This window comes from Oryzias latipes, chromosome 1, assembly GCF_053564925.1.
Source record: "Oryzias latipes strain Hd-rR chromosome 1, Olatipes_Hd-rR_3.1".
Classification (NCBI taxonomy): Eukaryota; Metazoa; Chordata; class Actinopteri; order Beloniformes; family Adrianichthyidae; genus Oryzias; species Oryzias latipes.
This window is the reverse complement of record NC_136237.1, coordinates 16,496,280-16,515,652: the sequence shown is the minus strand read 5'-3', so window position 1 is coordinate 16,515,652 and position 19,373 is coordinate 16,496,280. Positions and strand designations below refer to the sequence as shown.

General features: G+C 37.9%; 2 protein-coding genes across 2 annotated transcripts; both read right to left on the bottom strand.

Annotated features, from left to right (window-relative positions):
- Window positions 1-1,278: 1,278 nt before the first annotated feature.
- LOC105354587 (uncharacterized) lies at window positions 1,279-8,786 on the bottom strand. Its single transcript, XM_023958935.2, has 9 exons — window positions 8,644-8,786; window positions 8,022-8,135; window positions 7,812-7,919; window positions 7,545-7,652; window positions 5,305-5,476; window positions 5,174-5,225; window positions 4,145-4,274; window positions 3,872-4,060; window positions 1,279-1,902 (listed from the first exon to the last, which is right to left on the bottom strand). Exons 1-9 carry the CDS (start codon window positions 8,656-8,658, stop codon window positions 1,492-1,494), a joined length of 1,299 nt encoding a protein of 432 aa, XP_023814703.1. The 5' UTR covers window positions 8,659-8,786; the 3' UTR covers window positions 1,279-1,491.
- A 3,469-nt stretch (window positions 8,787-12,255) lies between these two features.
- On the bottom strand, window positions 12,256-18,932 carry LOC105354584 (apolipoprotein L3-like). The gene is made up of 9 exons (XM_023958941.2): window positions 18,842-18,932; window positions 18,208-18,321; window positions 18,001-18,105; window positions 15,968-16,066; window positions 15,865-15,895; window positions 15,733-15,784; window positions 14,739-14,868; window positions 14,467-14,655; window positions 12,256-12,897 (listed from the first exon to the last, which is right to left on the bottom strand). Exons 1-9 carry the CDS (start codon window positions 18,854-18,856, stop codon window positions 12,487-12,489), a joined length of 1,146 nt encoding a protein of 381 aa, XP_023814709.2. The 5' UTR covers window positions 18,857-18,932; the 3' UTR covers window positions 12,256-12,486.
- Window positions 18,933-19,373: the final 441 nt, after the last annotated feature.

Below are 19,373 nucleotides of genomic sequence, written 5' to 3'. Positions count from 1 at the left end.
TCTTGTTGGACTGTTTCACAACATGTGGTGCACGACAGTTTGAAGAAACCGATAAACGTTGAGTTGAATGTTGCAAATAACCATCATTTGGGCTGTTTTTGACTAATTTTTTAAAGTTAGAATTAATTTTATTGTTAAACGTGAGGAGCTAGATGGCTCAGTTGGCTGCATGTCGGACTAGCGCACGGGAAACCTTAGTTTGTTTTACAGGGGGCGCGATGAGCTTCATTCAGTGTGGATCCTTGGGAGAGACCATTCACCATACTGCCTAACTATTTAGCCAGAAGGGGGCCCAAGCCTGTGTCATTTCCCAGCTCGAGAAAATACAGGAATCATCAGGAATGGTATCTCGTGTAAAAATCTCTGCCAAAGCTACCCCTGAAGGGATAGGCCTTTGCTGAAAGGGGAACAACAACAATTTTATAGTTGAACCATCACAATCTACTTTGAAATTGTAAGGAGACGGGTCTCTGCCTCTGCGTGAGGGCGACGAGTGGAAAACTGCATTCTCGAACAACCACAGGTTGTTGTGAAAATGTGATCGTGTCTTTTGAACTCTGCAACGCCCCTTCCGTGTTCCAGGCCTTCTGAGATGTGCTGCATCATCACGTTAGTGTTTACGTAGACGACATCCTCATCTACTGCACAACTTTCGAGGGAGGGGCAAGGCACCCACTTCTGGCAGGTTCTCCAGCGCCACTTTGGCCATAACCTCTACGCCAAAAGAGAGAAATGCGAGTTTCATCAAATCGGGTCCAGCAGACCCCATCGTTCCCTCTTCATTGGTGTCCAGTCTGGTGCAGTGGCATATCATGAGAGAGTTAACAGAGATCAATGCCTCTCATCCGCCTTCACCATCCTGTCCAGCTGACAAGGTGTATGTGCCCCCATCTCATCGTCAACAAGTTATTTATTTTATACACGATACCCCGGCTGCTGGACACCCAGGTATTGCTGCGATACTGTCAGTCACCTGGAACAGCTTTTGGTGGTCAACCCTGCAGGCAGACGTGTTCCAGATCATAACCCAGTGCAACACTTAAGATGGCTAAAGTACCTTGGCAGAGTCTGGCTGGCCTTTTGCCAATAGGTTCTCCAAGACATGGAGGGTCATTCCATTACCCAAGCTGCCCATGGAACTGGAGACCGCAGAGCAACTGTTACAGCATGTCTTCAGGCACTACGGTCTCCCAAAAGACATATTGTCAGACAGGACAAGTTGAAAAAAAAAAGATGTCTGAAAGCATCTTTTCTTCTATGTTTATATGACATTCAAGATTTAAAGTAAAAAAAAAAAATCTTTATTTTGATCATGTCCATGACAAAAATAGATAATTTACAAAACCTAATGTGATGTCATAATTGTTGACATCTGGACATTTTTAAATGTTTGTGTGAAGTTTAAACTCAACAAATTCATGCATGAAATGTACAAAATGTAAATGCAACATGTGCTTTCAAAAAGCAGACTATGAATCACATCTGCTGGAGTTAAGCAAACAACTTTTGAATCTCAGTGAGCTCATTAAAGCCTTCTCCAAGATCATCTGCAAGCTTGTCAATTTTTTTTGCAAACTTTGACCTGAGGTCTTTTTTCAGTTTTTGCCCATCTTTCTCCTGATTGAAGTAGAACTCCATCCCGAGTGCAAAGCCTCGTATGGTCCCGGAAACCTTGGTGCATCTCCCTGCAGCCATGACATTTGTATAACTTGTATACATCCTGAGCACCTTGGATGCGTTCTCTGAGTCAGTCTTGACTTCACTCAGAGTAGACTGACCATACAGCTTCAGTTGATCCATTCCCTCATTGATGAACTTCAGGCAGGGGAGAATTTTTTCATAACGTTCTTCAAAGTCTTGCAAGGTCACCTGGATCTTCTTTTTGTCACTGGAAAGATTTGCCTGCAAAAACAATTAGGGTTACCAACAAAGAAAAAATATGCTATTTTTTGTACACTTATTGTGAAGCTACATGGCTTTTGTGTAGCATATTTATTGAACTGGTTGAATATAAGTTTAGGTGCCAAACAGGAATCTGTAAAAGAAGAAAAACATGGAAAATCTGGTTCCTTTGCCAACTTATTTATTTATTCCTCGAAAAAGAAGATTTTTTTTAGGAATTATGAATTTGTCAGTCATGATCACTTTCTCTTCTCTTGTCAGTTACTAATACATACCCTTTCTGAAAAATTAGAACAACACGGAAAAGTGCATTCATTTCCATATTTCCTTTCAAAAATATACTTTCATAGAATATAGATTCAGGGCCCAATGTTTCATTGATATAAAGTATATTTCTATTTTTACACAAAGGTCCCAGATCATAAAACCAACAAAAACAGGGCTTCAAAATAATAAAATACTCTGGACTAATCTAACCGCATTTTTCAGGACATGAATGTTTTAAACTGAGTTTCACCGACTAGTCATCTCCTAAACTCAAAGCACCTCCAGATGTCATTAAATTAGTTTAGTTTGGTTCAATGTGGGGAAGACTTCATACTTGACAACCAGTCAAAAGACCATCATTGATTCCCTCCATAGTTATGGGTAATCCACAAAAGTTCCTAGCTTAAAGAGGCTGGCTGTTCACAGAGCGCTGTGTCCAAGCAGATCAAAAGAAAGTCTAATGAAACGGCAAAATGTGGCAGGAGAAGCACCAGCAGAAGAGACAACCAGCAGATTATCAAAAGGACAAGCTTCAAGAAGCTGCAGACATCCAGAAATAGTGGAATGAGGCGGTGGGACAGCTTCAAAAACCACCACGTTCAGATGCATTCGGGAGACGGGCTACAACTGTCGACCCTCTTCTAATGTCTGGGGCAACAGAGGAGGGTCTAAGGGCAGGGATGCCCAGCTTAGTTTGTTTAGGTTAATTCAGCCATAACATGTCGAACTGAATGACTCTATGTTCTTTATGAATTTATGTTTATTAAGAGCCCACTGAGACGACTATTCTTCGGGCGACTATATTGGGCTATATTAAAATAACGGAATTGAATTGAATTGAATGTCTTGTCTGGGAAAAAGAGAAAAAGGACTGAACTGTTGGCCAGTGGTCCAAGGTCCTGTTTCTGATAAAAGGAAACTGTGTCTTTCATTTAGGAATCAAGGTCCAAGGGTTTGGAGGAAGACTGGTGAGGAGCAGAACCCAAGTTGCTTGAGGTCCAGTGTGACATCTTCAGACAATAATGATGACTGAGGAACAGCTTCTTTCCTAGAGTGGTCTTCTTAGTGAACTGTGCTTCACACCGAGTTTCAGCTCCATTTACACAGTCCGCATCATGTAAATTATTTATCCATTGTAGCAGATTTTCTCATACACAAACTGTAAATACATCTTTTTTCCGTAAACTATGTCTGTAAATTCACACCTGTGTATCGTGTAAACAACTATTTATATGGGCAACCATTTGTATAGCATGTCCCCATTATTCAATTTGCACATACGTACTGTACTTTTTTTAAACAAATATATCTGCATTTTACTGCTAATGCACACTGGTTAGACCCAAACTGAATTTCAATCCCCTCATACCTGGAGAGTGTAATGACAATAAAATGGAATCTGATCTAATCTAATTTGCCGGGTCTAATATTTAGTATCGGTGTTAAATACTGCTTTTTTAATCCAAAATTACTGGAACAGTCAAGCAGAATGTTCTAGAGGATTTTAGGATTCCTTATGCAGATTTCATCATCCAGCAGGACCTGGTCCCTGCCCATATTTTATTCAGTCTTCATCTCTTTTTTCAAAAAGTGAGTAAATGTTAAATTCTAAAGAGAATTCAAATTTTCTGAAATCGTCTTTTTGTTGGTTCTATGAGCTGGATCCCCAATTTATGTAGCATATCCGATCACCATGTGTCACCTTGTTTGCTATGGCTGCTGATGCACCAGTGACACCGCCCGCTGCAGCCACACCCACTCCGATTGCAGTGAGAGCCAGCGAGGATCCCAGTGTGAAGGGAGACAGAATCACCCCAGCAGCTGCAGCCACGCCTCCTAATGCTGTTGTAGCTCCTCCTGTGATGCCAGCAATCTTTGTCCCTTTAGAAACCTAAAAAAAATATGTAGAGTTTTCACAAATTTTTGGGGAACATAATCTGAATTTTTGTGGTTCTTTGTACAAAGTTTTTATTACCTTGTTTATGTTTGCGGCAATGGAGTGCAGCTCATCAATGGCTTCCTTGAGGCTATTACCATGCTCAGACATCATGTCATTATACTTTTGGATTTCTTCATACAGATATTCAGCAAGGGCAACAATGATTCTGAAAGGTTTACAGTAATTAATATACAGTATGACAGCTCCTTTGTCCCACCTTTGGTCATACCTGAGCAGTATATTTTAAAGTCCCACTTCAGTCATCTTTTTATCTGTTGTAAAAGCGTTCCCAGTGGTCTTTTAAATACGATTTTGTCGTGTAAACTATGTCCAGGACAAATTTTCTGAAGGGCATCTTAACCTCTGAGTTGTGGGAGGAACTGTTATTGCAGAGTAAGTTCGCCACCACTTCCTGTCACCCTTCTGTTTACACACACCTGCTAGCTTACAGCCCCTCAAAACCTCAACCTAATTAGCTGTGCAAGAAAAATGGCGAGCAATATTGGACTTATCCAGACATACAGTTCTGAGTCAGATGCCAGTTTGGATTAGTAAAATGATGATGTACATAAATCTATTTGTCAGCCAGTGCGTCAGAATGGAGCGGAGCAAGGGGCTTGTGGCCTGCAGACATTGGCGCCTACATTACAGCTAAAAGCTTTTTTACAATACAATTCGTTGTCGGCACAACGACTTGAATTAACAAATACTCAGAAATGCAGTTTTAAACTTAGTTTTCATCATATATGTCCGAAACCATGAGAAATATGCCACAAGACACCAAAAACACAAAAAAGTCAATTTTTATTAGAGTGGGTCTTTAAAATGGACCTCATTCACTGAGTAATTTGTGTAGTTTTAGCCAGTATTCCAGAAACTTGGTTTAAAGTTTAGGCAAGTTAAGGGAGTTAAAACAACTTGAAATCAATTAACTCAAGCCTTTCATGGGATTTAAACGTGAAAACAATCAATATCTCTAAAACCTTATCAGTTAAGCTCCATTTTTTTAACGTAACATTTGCATCTGTAAGATTTTGCACAAAATAGTATTTGAACAATACTCACTCTTTCTCAGTTGCTCCTTTTCTTTTAAGATCATTGCAGAACTCTTTCCAAGCTGCCAGTTAATAGACTAAGTGTTAAAAATCAAGAGTGAAATAATGAAACACAAGATGAATAATTTAAATTTTACTTACATATGTTCCTGCTGGAAAGAGATTCTTTTTTCTGCACCTCTTGACACTTATCATTTTGATTGAAAGTAATTACCGAGTTGTTCTTTTTGCCATCAGGATCCTTTTTTGGTGGGGTAGGTGGGACAGCAGGAGATTCTTGACAGACCATCCTAGAGATGCGACGGTTCATGTCCTATGTGAAAAAGATTTACTTTTTTTTCCCTTGTTATGTCATACGTGGCAGATAAAATCCTAAAGTGACATTGTGACAGTGTTACATGACCTTTCTTCTTTTCAGTGCAGCAAATAACTAAATTCAGACTGCTTTTCTAGATAGTACTGATGTTTTTAGGATTAAACTTAAACTAGAATTTCCTATACAATGTTGTGAGAACAATGTTTTTGTTGTTCTATTATTCTGTTTTCAAAATTTAAACTCATTCAATCTTTATTCACAAAGCATTCTACAACTGGTGATCAAAATGATAGATGGGTAAAAACAAAAAGTAAAATTCCATTGAGCTGAAAAATTACAGATCTAAACTACAATAGAAATAGTAAAAAACATCTGAAAAGCTAAACGTTCCATGAAAAACCAATAACATTGTACACAGTAATTGAAATAATAAAGCATTTCAAATGATTAAAAAAAGTAGAACAACTTATTTGTGTTGTGTAAAAGGCAAAAAAGGCAGAAAAAACAGAAAATGAAGATGCCTGCATAATATCCATTGGGAGGTCATTCAACAGTTTCCACATCACCTCTGAGTGAGAAACCCTGGAGCGGCTGGTCACCTGACATGAGCGTTCAAGTCGGCCTGTCAGGGTGTATAAAGCTCAGGAAGGGACCTATAAACAAAAACTTTAAAATAAATCCTAAGTGGAGCTGGAGAATTAAAGCTGCTATGGGGTGATGTGCTCATGTTTAGGGAGCCAGGTAAAACACCTGCGGCAGTATCTTAAATCAACTGATGATTTAAAATTACAGAAGATTTAAAAACCCTACAATTAACACATTATAGTTAACCACACCTGAGAGGTAACAAAGAAATAGATAAAAGTTTCAAAAGGTGTTCTTGAGAGATTTAACTTGACCTTATTTCACTACCTTAAGTTAAAAAAACTGATTCTGGGTATCAATATTTGGAGCAGAGAACATTTTGATCTCTGGACTGAGGCGGTTGGCTTTAAACTCTCAAACCTGTAACCCCAGGTTACATGTTATCAAAAACCATCACTTCTGTTTTTCCTTCATTAAAGGTTCAAAATGTAATGACACCATTAAGTTTAAAATTGCTCAAACCACCAGCTCCATGCATTGCTTTATTCTGATGCATCCACTTGAAGACAAGTATAGATCCATACGTTTCTGTTTTCCTCGTCTGGCTCAAAATTGTACGTCTGGAAAGCTCCAATTATTGCTCGCCACTTTTGTTTTTTCGATGTAAGGAATTGTAAGTTAGTGAGAGAGTGTAAACAGGGGAATGATGGCAAATGAGCGCAAACTTACTCCCAGTTAACAGTTCTGCCCACAATTCAGAGGCAAATTTTGATGAACTCCTGCTGCTCTTTAGAAACTATGTGCTGAATAGGACATACGTTTTTTTTAAATTCTGGCTAGAAATGGCATAATCACAATTAAAATACCATTGGGAAGGTTTTTAAAATCAATCAAAAGATCGGAGTGGATTTTCAAGCAGTCAGGTCAGGGGGAATTTGTCTTCTGTTTGCAGAAGTGTTTAACCAAGAGGGGGGAATATAAAATCATGTGATTTATGCGAGCACATTAAGTTGTCTTCATTTTCTTCCGCATTATCCTTCATGCAGCAATAGTATGTATCCTCATATTTGTGGCTGCAATGCGGTCTTGCATGGTTTCCGAAATGCCATTGCATTGTCATTACTCTGGTTTTACCTGTTTTACCTCTTTAAGGTAAGAGTTTCTGAAATGTAAGGATCAAAACAAATCAAAAGAACATAGTACTTGAGTACTACATACTCGCGCGTTCAATACTTCTTGAAACTTTGTCGAAGTTTGAATATTTTCTGAATTCTGTTTTATAATCCTCTTCTTGGGCAACAATGGGGGGGGGGTGTCTTAGGGGACTTATCTTAATTAAAATAAATGAAGTGAGACAGGTCATTGTTTCTGAACTATTATCGCATACTACTGGTAATTATTCAGGTTATACCTGGTCTATTTCCTAAGGATAGAAGTTTCTGACACGTAAAAATAACTCCAAAGAACAGAATAGATGTACCTTCAATACTTCTTCATAGATTGGCAAAGTTTGAATATTTTCTGAATTCTGCTTTATAATCTTCTTCTTGGGCAACACAGGTGGTGGTTGGTTCTGATAGGGACTCATCTAAATTCAAATGAAAGAAGTAAGACAGGTCAAGGTTTCTGAACTATTATCGCATACTACTAGTCACACTAGTCATTACTCAGGTAATACCTGTTTTAGCTCCTAAGGATAGAAGTTTCTGAAATGTAAAAATAAACCCAAAGAACAGATTACATGTACCTTCAATACTTCTTCATAGATTGGCAAAGTTTGAATATTTTCTGAATTCTGCTTTATAATCTTCTTCTTGGGCAACACAGGTGGTGGTTGGTTCTGATAGGGACTCATCTAAATTCAAATGATAGAAGTAAGACAGGTCAATGTTTTTACATTTTCACATCAAATATGTTCTACAGCATTGCAATCCTTTTGGGGAAACTGAACACAAACCTCTGTAGGTTCTGCAGGACACTCAGGTGAGCAGTTAGTACGTAACAACTCCTCATCAAGAGACTTTGTCTTAGTGCAACGCTGCGTCCGTGGCAGAGGAACAGGAGGGGTCGCCTGCAAAAACAGAGACGTTATCCAACAACTGAGTTCTTCTGCTTTATTAATGCACCTCATTAAATCCATCCCAATTTATTTATGAAGAAAAAAATATGTCAACATGGAGTAAGCAGCATTTATAATGAGAAATAGTGTGAAGAAAATCACTTGTCAATAGAAAAAAACAGATTCTTCTCAGATGAAAGTATTTATTCTCTGTCATGCATTCTAAAGGTCACATTTGCACCTTGTAAAACATGCTATATTTTTGTCTTCTTTTCTACTAGAATAGAAAATGAAAATGACAGAAACTATTTTTAATCCCTGTGGGAAAAACTATAATTAACATATAATGTTAATTAACAAATGTTATAAACAAACAGTATAATCAACGAAAAAGAATACAATTGATCAACGATATAATGCAGAATAAAAGCCAGATTTGCAGAAAATAATGTAAGACAGTGCAATATTATGAATTTCTTCAAAGTAAAAGAATTTAAATAGTTTTTCTTTTTCCACTCACCCTTGTGTGATGCATGATGCAGCTTGATGACTCTCTTTACTGGAGATACTCTACACTGTTCAGCTTTCTTACGACTTCTACTTATTTCAAGACATGAAATGAAACTAAGAAACCAAGTGTCTGTTTATGCATTCCATTTTAGGTATGCAGCTTTCTAATTTGCATCCTTAGGTGGATGTAAAGGAGTGGTTTGAAAAACCAAACAAGGCTAAATCCTCGAGCTAACAGAAAATTTGAATCATGTTATTTAATAATTCTAAAATTGCATTTGATACACCTTATGGAAATGGAAAGGCTGATACAGATTATTTAGTGTGCCAACACAGCCTAGAATAATACGTTTAAAAAAACAGTTGAGATGCTATGCTACTTCCTGATCAGGGGCGGGGATTGAGGATCCACATTCCTGCTTGTTTTCTAACATACCTTTGAACGTCATGATCTGATTACCTGGACATACTTGAACCAGGTAATCAGCAGCTAATAGGGTAAGCATATCTGGAAAATATGAACTGGCCTTTAAGGCCTGAAGCTGCCTTATAGTGACAAGTTATTCTATCTTGAAGAGGTTATTATCCTTACTACAGGCCTGTTTAAATATTTGTTTCATCCATCCCTGAGGCACTTCTGGGCCAGTCCGAGAACATCATCTTGGCAGACAGACAGTCAGGCAGAGGGCAATTCAGAACCCCCTGATGTGTACTAGCAACAAAGATTATTTTACGTCGCCCGGATTGGCATCACCGGCGCCAAGTCTGGGAACCTGGGAACCAGGTCTGGGGTTGGGGCTTGCATGCATGCGCCCAGTTCAAAAGTGACCAATGCAATGTGGTTTAAAGGGCAGTCAAAGGTGGGTGCATAAAAAGCCTAAACCCTGTAATGGAATATTAATTCTTTAGAAAAACAACTAAACTAAAAAAAAAAGTCTGGTTTTCATTATATTTCTTTCCATTTTAGTCAATTTATTTTATTTATTTATTTATTTTTGTGACCAGAGTGGCTGTGGTGCAGAGGTAGAGCAGTTGACCTCTGATCAGATAATCGTAGGTTTGGTTGTGTCGAACTGTCCGCGGGCAAGACACTGAACCCACATTGCTTGTGTTAGTTAAAAGTTGGTGCCAGTATTCAGCATCTGAGCCGCCATCAGTGTGTTAGTGGGACTGTGACTGTAAAGTGCTTTGCATCTTTTAAAAAGGTAGTGAAGCGTACACACCATGTACCACTGTGTGTTTTTCTGTCAGAGAAGTGCCAACAATTTTGTCTTTAAATGGGAATACATGCTAAAAAATAAGGTTAGGAGAGTCAAAACAAAAATACTTTAATCGGGGAAAGTGAGTTAAAAAAGCCCGTTAAGGGAATGGTAGGTTTAAAGTTAATGAGTAATGTTAAAACATTTCTTTTTTCAAATAAAAATTTCTAAATCCTGAGTTAAAAAATGAAGCTAAAACCATCACAATTAAAGTTTATTTTAACATCATTGACGACAATAATTAGGGTTTAACTTCTAAAGCTGAAGTTATTCTGTGAGAAATTTCAAATTTCAGTCAAACCAAACAATAGAAACCAGGGGCGGAGCTACAGGGAGTAAGAGTGCGGCTTAACTATTTGCCCCCAATATTGTCAATGTTGACAAAAATTAATAAATCATCAATTAAAGCTCCTCGTGGTGTGGCTGGAGGTTTTGGATCTCAGGTGGAATTCCGGTAGATCGAGTAGTGAGAAGACCCAGGTTGACACTCGTGGGAGATGTCCATAAAGGGGCAAAAACTGGCAAAGAATGCTGGGGAAGGTCTATCTTTAATTGGAGCAGGCAGTCTGATGAGGAACAGCTGGGTCTAATCAGGAGATAAAGAGCAGAGAAGGGAGGGGGGAAGGAGAGGACTCCTGGGGGTACCATGACAAATAAAACTATTTTAGATACTTATTTATGATCTTTTAGTTTGTGCCTTCCACTCTGCTGTTCTTATGTGCCACCCTTCCAAAGTTTTCTGCCCCCTCCCGCCCCCTCCATATAAAATATTCAACAATCAAAAGCATTCTCAAAAAACTTAAAAAAAACGTTTTGTTTTTGAAAATATTTGTTTGTCAAGTGTAGTAAAGTTCGGATTAATTATTAATGCAATAATAACTAACTGCACAGTCCACGCTGCCATTCTGTTATCTCACTAAAATTTCTGCTCATAGCAGCAGCCTTTCAACTGACTTCATGGTTCTTTTGTTAAATGTTGTCTTTGACAAGCGACTCCGTATCAGTCACTATCCACTGTTTTTATATACTTTACACGCAACTATCTTATGACGACTCTGACAAAGACGGAAAACGTCCGTTGAAACATGTCAGGTATGTTAAAAAAACAACCCCTGTCTGATAACAAAAGAAACAAAAAGTCAGTTAACAACTACAGATACTGTGAATTGTATTGCACTTACAAGCTTCGTCTTTCTGGTTGTTAAAATATGTTTATGTAAAGATGGCAGATAATATGAAAACACTCCGATCATGAATTTGTCTCCATACCAGTAAACTGCAAATGAAGGCCTAACTGGAAAATGCTCATTGTTTGGACCTTATAGCTTTCTTTCTCTTCGTATAATGGCATGTATTTAATTTTGCCTTTATTTAATCCCTAAAATGACCTAAATGCCAGTAAAAGGGCCTCGCCTTTGTTTTTAAAAACTACACTGAACTGACCTGCAGTCATCCTGTACTTGACTTTATACCATGTTGAGGGTTAATACTCGTATGTGGTTGGCTACTGGGTGTGGATTAAAAATTAATAATCCAGTGATAATGCACACCTAAAAAAGAAGTTCCAGTCACATAGCTTAAATGTTCTACCACTGCACTGGCTACTTTAAAACAAACGTTTGCCTCATTATCTGGACAAAAACAAGCGGGAAAAGGTGAACTATTTCTATGAACTGATGCTTTATTTAACCCATCGTGACGTTCAGCGTACATATCGCTCTCCTTTGCCGCTGCAGTCGGGGTCAGAGCCACCGCACCACGTAATAAATAGCCCACTACCCCTGAAGGGATAGGCCTATGCTGAAAGGGGAACAACAACAATTTTACAGTTGAACCATCGCAATCTACTTTAAAATTGTAAGGAGTCAGGTCTCTGCCTCTCCGTGAGGGCGACGAGTGAAAAACTGCATTCTCGACCACCACAGCTTATTGTGAAAATTTGTTCATGTCTTTTGTACTCCGCAACGCCCTACCGCTGCACCACGGGGCGGCCGTGGAGTACGCCCCAAACTCCCTCAGCATCCATTTGCTTGTCACTTTTTCAGTGTGTGCTGGGAGTACAACCGTCCTTCTTTCCCTGGTCTGGGGCCCCTTCTGAGCTACCAGCAGTGAATGCATGGTTCCATTGTTGCAAGGAGACAAGGTAGGCAGCCCATGTACAACTCCGTCACACTGTTCGCAGCACCAAAGAACAGGTCGACCGTTATTGCTGGCGGATTCCATGTAGGGACCACAGTTTCCAACAAACTGCATTGTACTAAGTTAGACAGAAAATACAAATGTAATCCCAGAAGCAATAACTGTCTGCATGTTTTTGACGTCTGAAAGCGTCTTTCCTCATATGTTGATATTACGTCCAAACCTTGAAGTTTGAAAAAAAATAATTTTATTTTTATAATGTCCATGAAAAACAGACAATTTACAATACCTTATCCGATGTCATTATTTTTACTTTTATCTTGATATTTATAAATGTTTGGGTAAAATTTAAACTCAACAGATACCCACATAAAATGTACAAATTGTAAATCAAAAATCTGTTATAAAAAAACGAAGAGACTATGAATATAATAAGATCCACATCTGCTGGAATGCTAGGCAAACAAGTTTTGAATCTCAGTGAGTTCATTAAAACCTTCTCCAAGATCATCTGCAAGCTTGTCAATTTTTTTTGCAAACTTTGACCTGAGGTCTTTTTTCAATTTTTGCCCATCTTTCTCCTGATTGAAGTAGAACTCCATCCCGAGCGCAAAGCCTCGTATGGTCCCGGAAACCTTGGTGCATCTCCCTGCAGCCATGACACTTGTATAACTTGTAAACATCCTTAGCACCTTGGATGCATTCTCTGAGTCAGTCTTGACTTCACTCAGAGTAGACTGACCATACAGCTTCAGTTGATCCATTCCCTCATTGATGAACTTCAGGCAGGGGAGAATTTTTTCATAACGTTCTTCAAAGTCTTGCAAGGTCACCTGGATCTTCTTTTTGTCACTGGAAAGATTTGCCTGCAAAAACAATTAGGGTTACCAACAAAGAAAAAATATGCTATTTTTTGTACACTTATTGTGAAGCTACATGGCTTTTGTGTAGCATATTTATTGAACGGGTTGAATATAAGTTTAGGTGCCAAAACAAACAACGTGGAAAATCTGGTTCCTTTGGCAAACTGACTTACTTTTTCTCCCCAAAAAAGTTGATTTTTTTAAGAATGTTGAATTTTTCAGTCATGATCACTTTCTCATCTCTTTGCTTTTACTAATACGAATTCTTTCCGAAAAATTAGTATAACACGGAAAAGTGTATTAATTTTCATATTTCCTTTCAAAAATATACTTTCATAAAATATAGATTCAGGGCCCAATGTTTAATTGATATAAAGTATTTTTATTTTTACACAAATGTCCCAGCTCATAAAAACAACAAAAACAGGGCTTCAAAAGAATAAAATATTCTGGAGAAATCTGACCACATTGTTCAGGACATGAATGTTTTGAACTGAGTTTCACCAACTAGTCATCTCCTAAACTCAAAGCACCTGCACAGGATCTCCAGATGTCATTAAATTAGTTTAGTTTGGTTCAATGTGGGGAAGACTTCATTCTTGACAACCTGTCAAAAGACCATCATTGATTCCCTCCATAGTTATGGGTAAGCCACAAAAGTTCCTAGCTTAAAGAGGCTGGCTGTTCACAGAGCGCTGTGTCCAAGCAGATCAAAAGATAGTCTAATGAAACGGCAAAATGTGGCAGGAGAAGCACCAGCAGAAGAAACAACCGAAGGCTTCAGCGGAAATGAAAGGAAAAGATTCAAGATTCTGCAGACATCCAGAAAGACTGGTGAGGAGCAGAACCCAAGTTGCTTGAGGTCCAGTGTGACATCTCCAGACAATCATGATGACTGAGGAACAGCTTCGTTCCTAGAGTGGTCTCCTTAGAGAACTCTGCTTCACCCCAATTCTCAGCTCCATTCACACAGTCCGTATCATGTAAATTATTTATCCATTGTAGTAAATTTGCTCATACACAAATTTGTAAATAGACATTCATTTTTATTCATAAAGTATATCTGTAAATTCATACCTGTATATTATTTAAATAACTATTTAAAATGGAAACCATTTGTATAGCATGTCCCCATCATTCAATTTGCACATCTACTGTACATACTGTACTTTTTTTTAACAACTATATCCTGCACTTTACTGCTAATGCACACTGGTTAGGCCCAAACTGAATTTCATTCCCCCATACCAGTACAGTGTAATGGCAATAAAATTGAATCAAATCTAATCTAATTTGGGGTCTAATATTTAGTATCGGTGTTAAATACTGTTATTTTAATCCAAAATCACTGGAACAGTCGAGCAGAATGTTATTGAGGATTTTAGGATTCCTTCTGCAGATTTCATCATCCAGCAGGACCTGTCCCTTCCCATATTTATGAAGGATTGAAGTTGGTCGTATAGAGTAAATGTTAAATTCTAAAGAGAATTCAAATTTTCTGAAATCGTCTTTTTGTTGGTTTTATGAGCTGGATCCCCAATTTATGTAGCATATCCGATCACCATGTGTCACCTTGTTTGCTATGGCTGCTGATGCACCAGTGACACCGCCCGCTGCAGCCACACCCACTCCGATTGCAGTGAGAGCCAGCGAGGATCCCAGTGTGAAGGGAGACAGAATCACCCCAGCAGCTGCAGCCACGCCTCCTAATGCTGTTGTAGCTCCTCCTGTGATGCCAGCAATCTTTGTCCCTTTAGAAACCTAAAAAAATATGTAGAGTTTTCACAAATTTTTGGGGAACATAATCTGAATTTTTGTGGTTCTTTGTACAAAGTTTTTATTACCTTGTTTATGTTTGCGGCAATGGAGTGCAGCTCATCAATGGCTTCCTTGAGGCTATTACCATGCTCAGACATCATGTCATTATACTTTTGGATTTCTTCATACAGATATTCAGCAAGGGCAACAATGATTCTGAAAGGTTTACAGTAATTAATATACAGTATGACAGCTCCTTTGTCCCACCTTTGGTCATACCTGAGCAGTATATTTTAAAGTCCCACTTCAGTCATCTTTTTATCTGTTGTAAAAGCGTTCCCAGTGGTCTTTTAAATACGATTTTGTCGTGTAAACTATGTCCAGGACAAATTTTCTGAAGGGCATCTTAACCTCTGAGTTGTGGGAGGAACTGTTATTGCAGAGTAAGTTTGCCACCACTTCCTGTCACCCTTCTGTTTACACACACCTGCTAGCTTACAGCCCCTCAAAACCTCAACCTAATTAGCTGTGCAAGAAAAATGGCGAGCAATATTGGACTTATCCAGACATACAGTTCTGAGTCAGATGCCAGTTTGGATTAGTAAAATGATGATGTACATAAATCTATTTGTCGGCCAGTGCGTCAGAATGGAGCGGAGCAAGGGGCTTGTGGCCTGCAGACATTAGCGCCTACATTACAGCTAAAAGCTTTTTCACAATACAATTCGTTGTCGGCACAACGACTTGAATTAACAAATACTCAGAAATGCAGTTTTGAGATAAGTTTTCTTCATATATGTCCTCAATCACAAGAAATATGAAGACACCAAAAAAACACAAAAAATGCCATTTTTATTGGCGTTGGTCTTCAAAATGTCTGGTCTAAGCCAGGATTCCAGAAACTTGGTTTAAAGTTTAGGCATGTTAAGGGAGTTAAAACAACTTGAAATCAATTAACTCCAGCCTTTCATGGGATTTAAACGTGAAAAAAATCAATATCTCTTAAAAAGTAATCTTTTTTTTAACATAACATTTCCATCTGTAAAATTCTGCACAAAATAGTATTTGAACAATACTCACTCTTTCTCAGTTGCTCCTTTTCTTTTAAGATCATTGCAGAACTCTTGCCAAGCTGCAAGTTAATAGATTAAGTGTTGAAAATCAAGAGTGCAAATAATGAAACACAAGATGAATAATTTAAATTTTACTTACATATGTTCCTGCTGGAAAGAGATTCTTTTTTCTGATTGAAAAAAGACGTTTACTACACAGTTTGCATCAATTGACAATCATCATTATGATTGAAAGTAATTACCGAGTTGTTCTTTTTGTCATCAGGATCATTTGTTGCTGCTGTACGTGGGACAGCAGGAGATTCTTGAGAGACCACCCTAGAGATGCGATGGTCCACATCCTATGTGAAAACAAAGATTTACTTTTTTCCTTGCTATGTCGTACGTGGCAGATAAAATCATAAAGTGACATTGTGCATTTGCTTTATCTTTGTATGTGTCTACTTCCTGACTTGACTTTTTCATGACTCCTAATGCACCAGTCAGAAGAGCCTGGTTTATCAGCTCAGCGTTACATGACCTTCCTTCCTTTCGGTGCAGTAAATAACTAAATTCAGACTGATTTTCTAGATAGTACTGATGTTTTTAGGATTAAACCTAAACTAGAATTTCCTATACAATATTGTGAGAACAATGTTTTTATTGTTCTATTGTTCTGTCTTCAAAATTTAAACTCATTCAATCTTTATTTATAAAGCACTTTATACCTGGTGACTAAAATGCTAGATGGGTAAAAAAATAAAATAAACCCCCTTGAGCTGAAAAATTACAGATCTAAATGAGTACAGAAATAGTAAAAAATTTGAAAAGTTCAACGTTCCATGAAAAAACAAAAACAAAACAGACAACAATTAAAAGACAAGCATTTCAAATGTCTGTTTTAATAAATGGATTAAAAAAAGTAGAAAAACTTATTTATGTTGTGTAAAAGGCCAAAAAAGCTGAAAAAACTGAAAATGAAGATGCCTGCATAATATCCATTGGGAGGTCATTCAACAGTTTCCACATCACCTCTGAGTGAGAAACCCTGGAGCAGCTGGTCACCTGACCTGAGTGTTCAGGTCGGCCTGTTAGGGTGTATAAAGCTCAGGAAGGGACCTATAAAAAAAAGCTTTAAAATGAATCCTAAGTGGAGCTGGAGAAGTAAAGCTACCATGTTTAGGGAGCCAGGTAAAACACGTGCAGCAGTATCTTAAATTAACTGATGATTTAAAATTACAGAAGATTTAAAAATCCTACAATTAACACATTATAGTTAACCACACCTGAGAGGTAACAAAGGCATAGATAAAAGTTTCAAAAGGTTGCCTTGAGAGATTTAACTTGACCTTATTTCACTACCTTAAGTAAAAAAAAACTGATTCTGGGTATCAATATTTGCAGAAGAGCACATTTTGATCTCTGGACTGAGGCGGTTGGTTTTAAACTCTCAAACCTGTAACCCCAGTTTACATGCTATCAAAAACGATCACTACTGTTTTTCCTTCATTAAAGGTTCAAAATGTAATGACACCATTAAGTTTAAAATTGCTCAAACCACCAGCTCCATGCAGTGCTTTATTCTGATGCATCCACTTGAAGACAAGTAGATCCATACGTTTCTGTTTTCCTCGTCTGGCTCAAAATTGTACGTCTGGAAAGCTCCAATTATTGCTCGCTGCAGTTAGGCGAGTTAGTTATGCAGTTAAGTCAGGGGGAATTTGTCTTCTGTTTGCAGAAGAATAACTGTTTAACCAAGAGGGGGGAATATAAAATCATGTGATTTATGTGAGCACAGGGAGTTGTTTTCATTTTCTTCTGCACTGTCCTTCATGCAGTGAAAGCATGTATCCTCATATTTGTGGCTGCAATGCGGTCATGCATTGTTTCCGAACTGCTATCTCATACTACCATCTAGAAGTTGGTCAGTACAAGTCTTTACTCAGGTTTTACCTGTTTTAAGTCTTTAAGATAAGAGTTTCTGAAATGTAAGAAAACAAATCAAAAGAACACAGTACTTGAGTACTACATACTCTCGCGTTCAATACTTCTTCAAACTTTGTCGAAGTTTGAATATTTTCTGAATTCTGTTTTATAATCCTATTCTTGGGCAACTCTGGGGGGGGGGGTGTCTTAGGGGACTTATCTTAATTAAAATAAAAGAAGTGAGACAGGTCATTGTTTCTGAACTATTATCGCATAGTGCTAGTCATTACTCAGGTTTAACCTGTTTTATCTCCTAAGGATAGAGGTTTCTGAAATGTAAAAATAAACCCAAAGAACAGACTACATGTACCTTCAATACTTCTTCAAAACTTGGCAAAGTTTGAATATTTTCCGAATTCTGTTTTATAATCTTCTTGGACAACACTGGGGGTGGTTTGGTCTGACGGGGACTCATCTAAATTCAAATGATAGAAGTAAGACAGGTCAATGTTTTTACATTTTCACATCAAATATGTTCTACAGCATTGCAATCCTTTTGGGGAAACTGAACACAAACCTCTGTAGGTTCTGCAGGACACTCAGGTGAGCAGTTAGTACGTAACAACTCCTCATCAAGAGACTTTGTCTTAGGGCAACGCTGCGTCCGTGGCAGAGGAACAGGAGGGGTCGCCTGCAAAAACAGAGACGTTATCCAACAACTGAGTTCTTCTGCTTTATTAATGCACCTCATTAAATCCATCCTAATTTTTTTATGAAGAAAAAGTTAGCACAAATATGTCAACATGGGGTGAGCAGCACCATTTATAATGAGAAATAATATGTAAAAAAAATCACTTGACAATAAAAAAACAGATTCTTCTCAGATCGAAGTATTTATTCCCTGTCATGCATTCTTGCAGTCACATTTGCACCTTGTAAAAAATGCTGTATTCTGTCTTCTTTCCCACTAGAATATAAAAGGAACAATGACAGAAACTATTTTTAATCCCTGTGGGAAAAACTATAATTAACATATAATGTTAATTAACAAATGTTTTAAACAAACGGTATAATCAATGAAAAATAATACAATTGATCAACGATATAATGCAGAATAAAAGCCAGATTTGCAGAAAATAATGTAAGACAGTGCAATATTAGGAATTTCCTCAAAGTAAAAGAATTTAAATAGTTTTTCTTTTTCCACTCACCTTTGTGTGATGCATGATGCAGCTTGATGACTCTCTTTACTGGAGATACTCTGCACTGTTCAGCTTTCTTACGACTTCTACTTATTTCAAGACATGAAATGAAACTAAGAAACCAAGTGTCTGTTTATGCATTCCATTTTAGGTACGCAGCTTTCTAATTTGCATCCTTAGGTGGATGTAAAGGAGTGGTTTGAAAAACCAAACAAGGCTAAATCCTAATGCTAACAGAAAATTTTAGTCATGTTATTTAATATTTCTAAAATTGCATTATTTGACACACCTTATGGAAATAAAAAGGCTGATACAGATTGAATAGAGTGCCGACTCTGCCGAGAATAAAAAAGTTAAAGTTTAAAAAAACAGCTGAGATGGTACGCTCCTTCTCAATCAGGGGCGGGGGTTGAGGACCACATTCCTGCTTTTTTTCTAACATACATTTGAACGTCATGATCTGATTACCTGGACATACTTGAACCAGGTAATCAGCAGCTAATAGGGTAAGCATATCTGGAAAATATGAACTGGCCTTTAA

Coding starts and splice junctions, on each gene's coding strand:
- LOC105354584 (XM_023958941.2), bottom strand. Junction 16,067..18,000: donor GTTTTGAAGAAGTATTGAAG/GTACATGTAGTC, acceptor GTTTTCACATAG/GATGTGGACCATCGCATCTC. Junction 12,898..14,466: donor CAGCAGCCATAGCAAACAAG/GTGACACATGGT, acceptor TTGTTTTTGCAG/GCAAATCTTTCCAGTGACAA.
- LOC105354587 (XM_023958935.2), bottom strand. Junction 5,226..5,304: donor TCTTTCCAGCAGGAACATAT/GTAAGTAAAATT, acceptor ATTAACTGGCAG/CTTGGAAAGAGTTCTGCAAT. Junction 4,061..4,144: donor TTGCCGCAAACATAAACAAG/GTAATAAAAACT, acceptor TATTTTTTTTAG/GTTTCTAAAGGGACAAAGAT.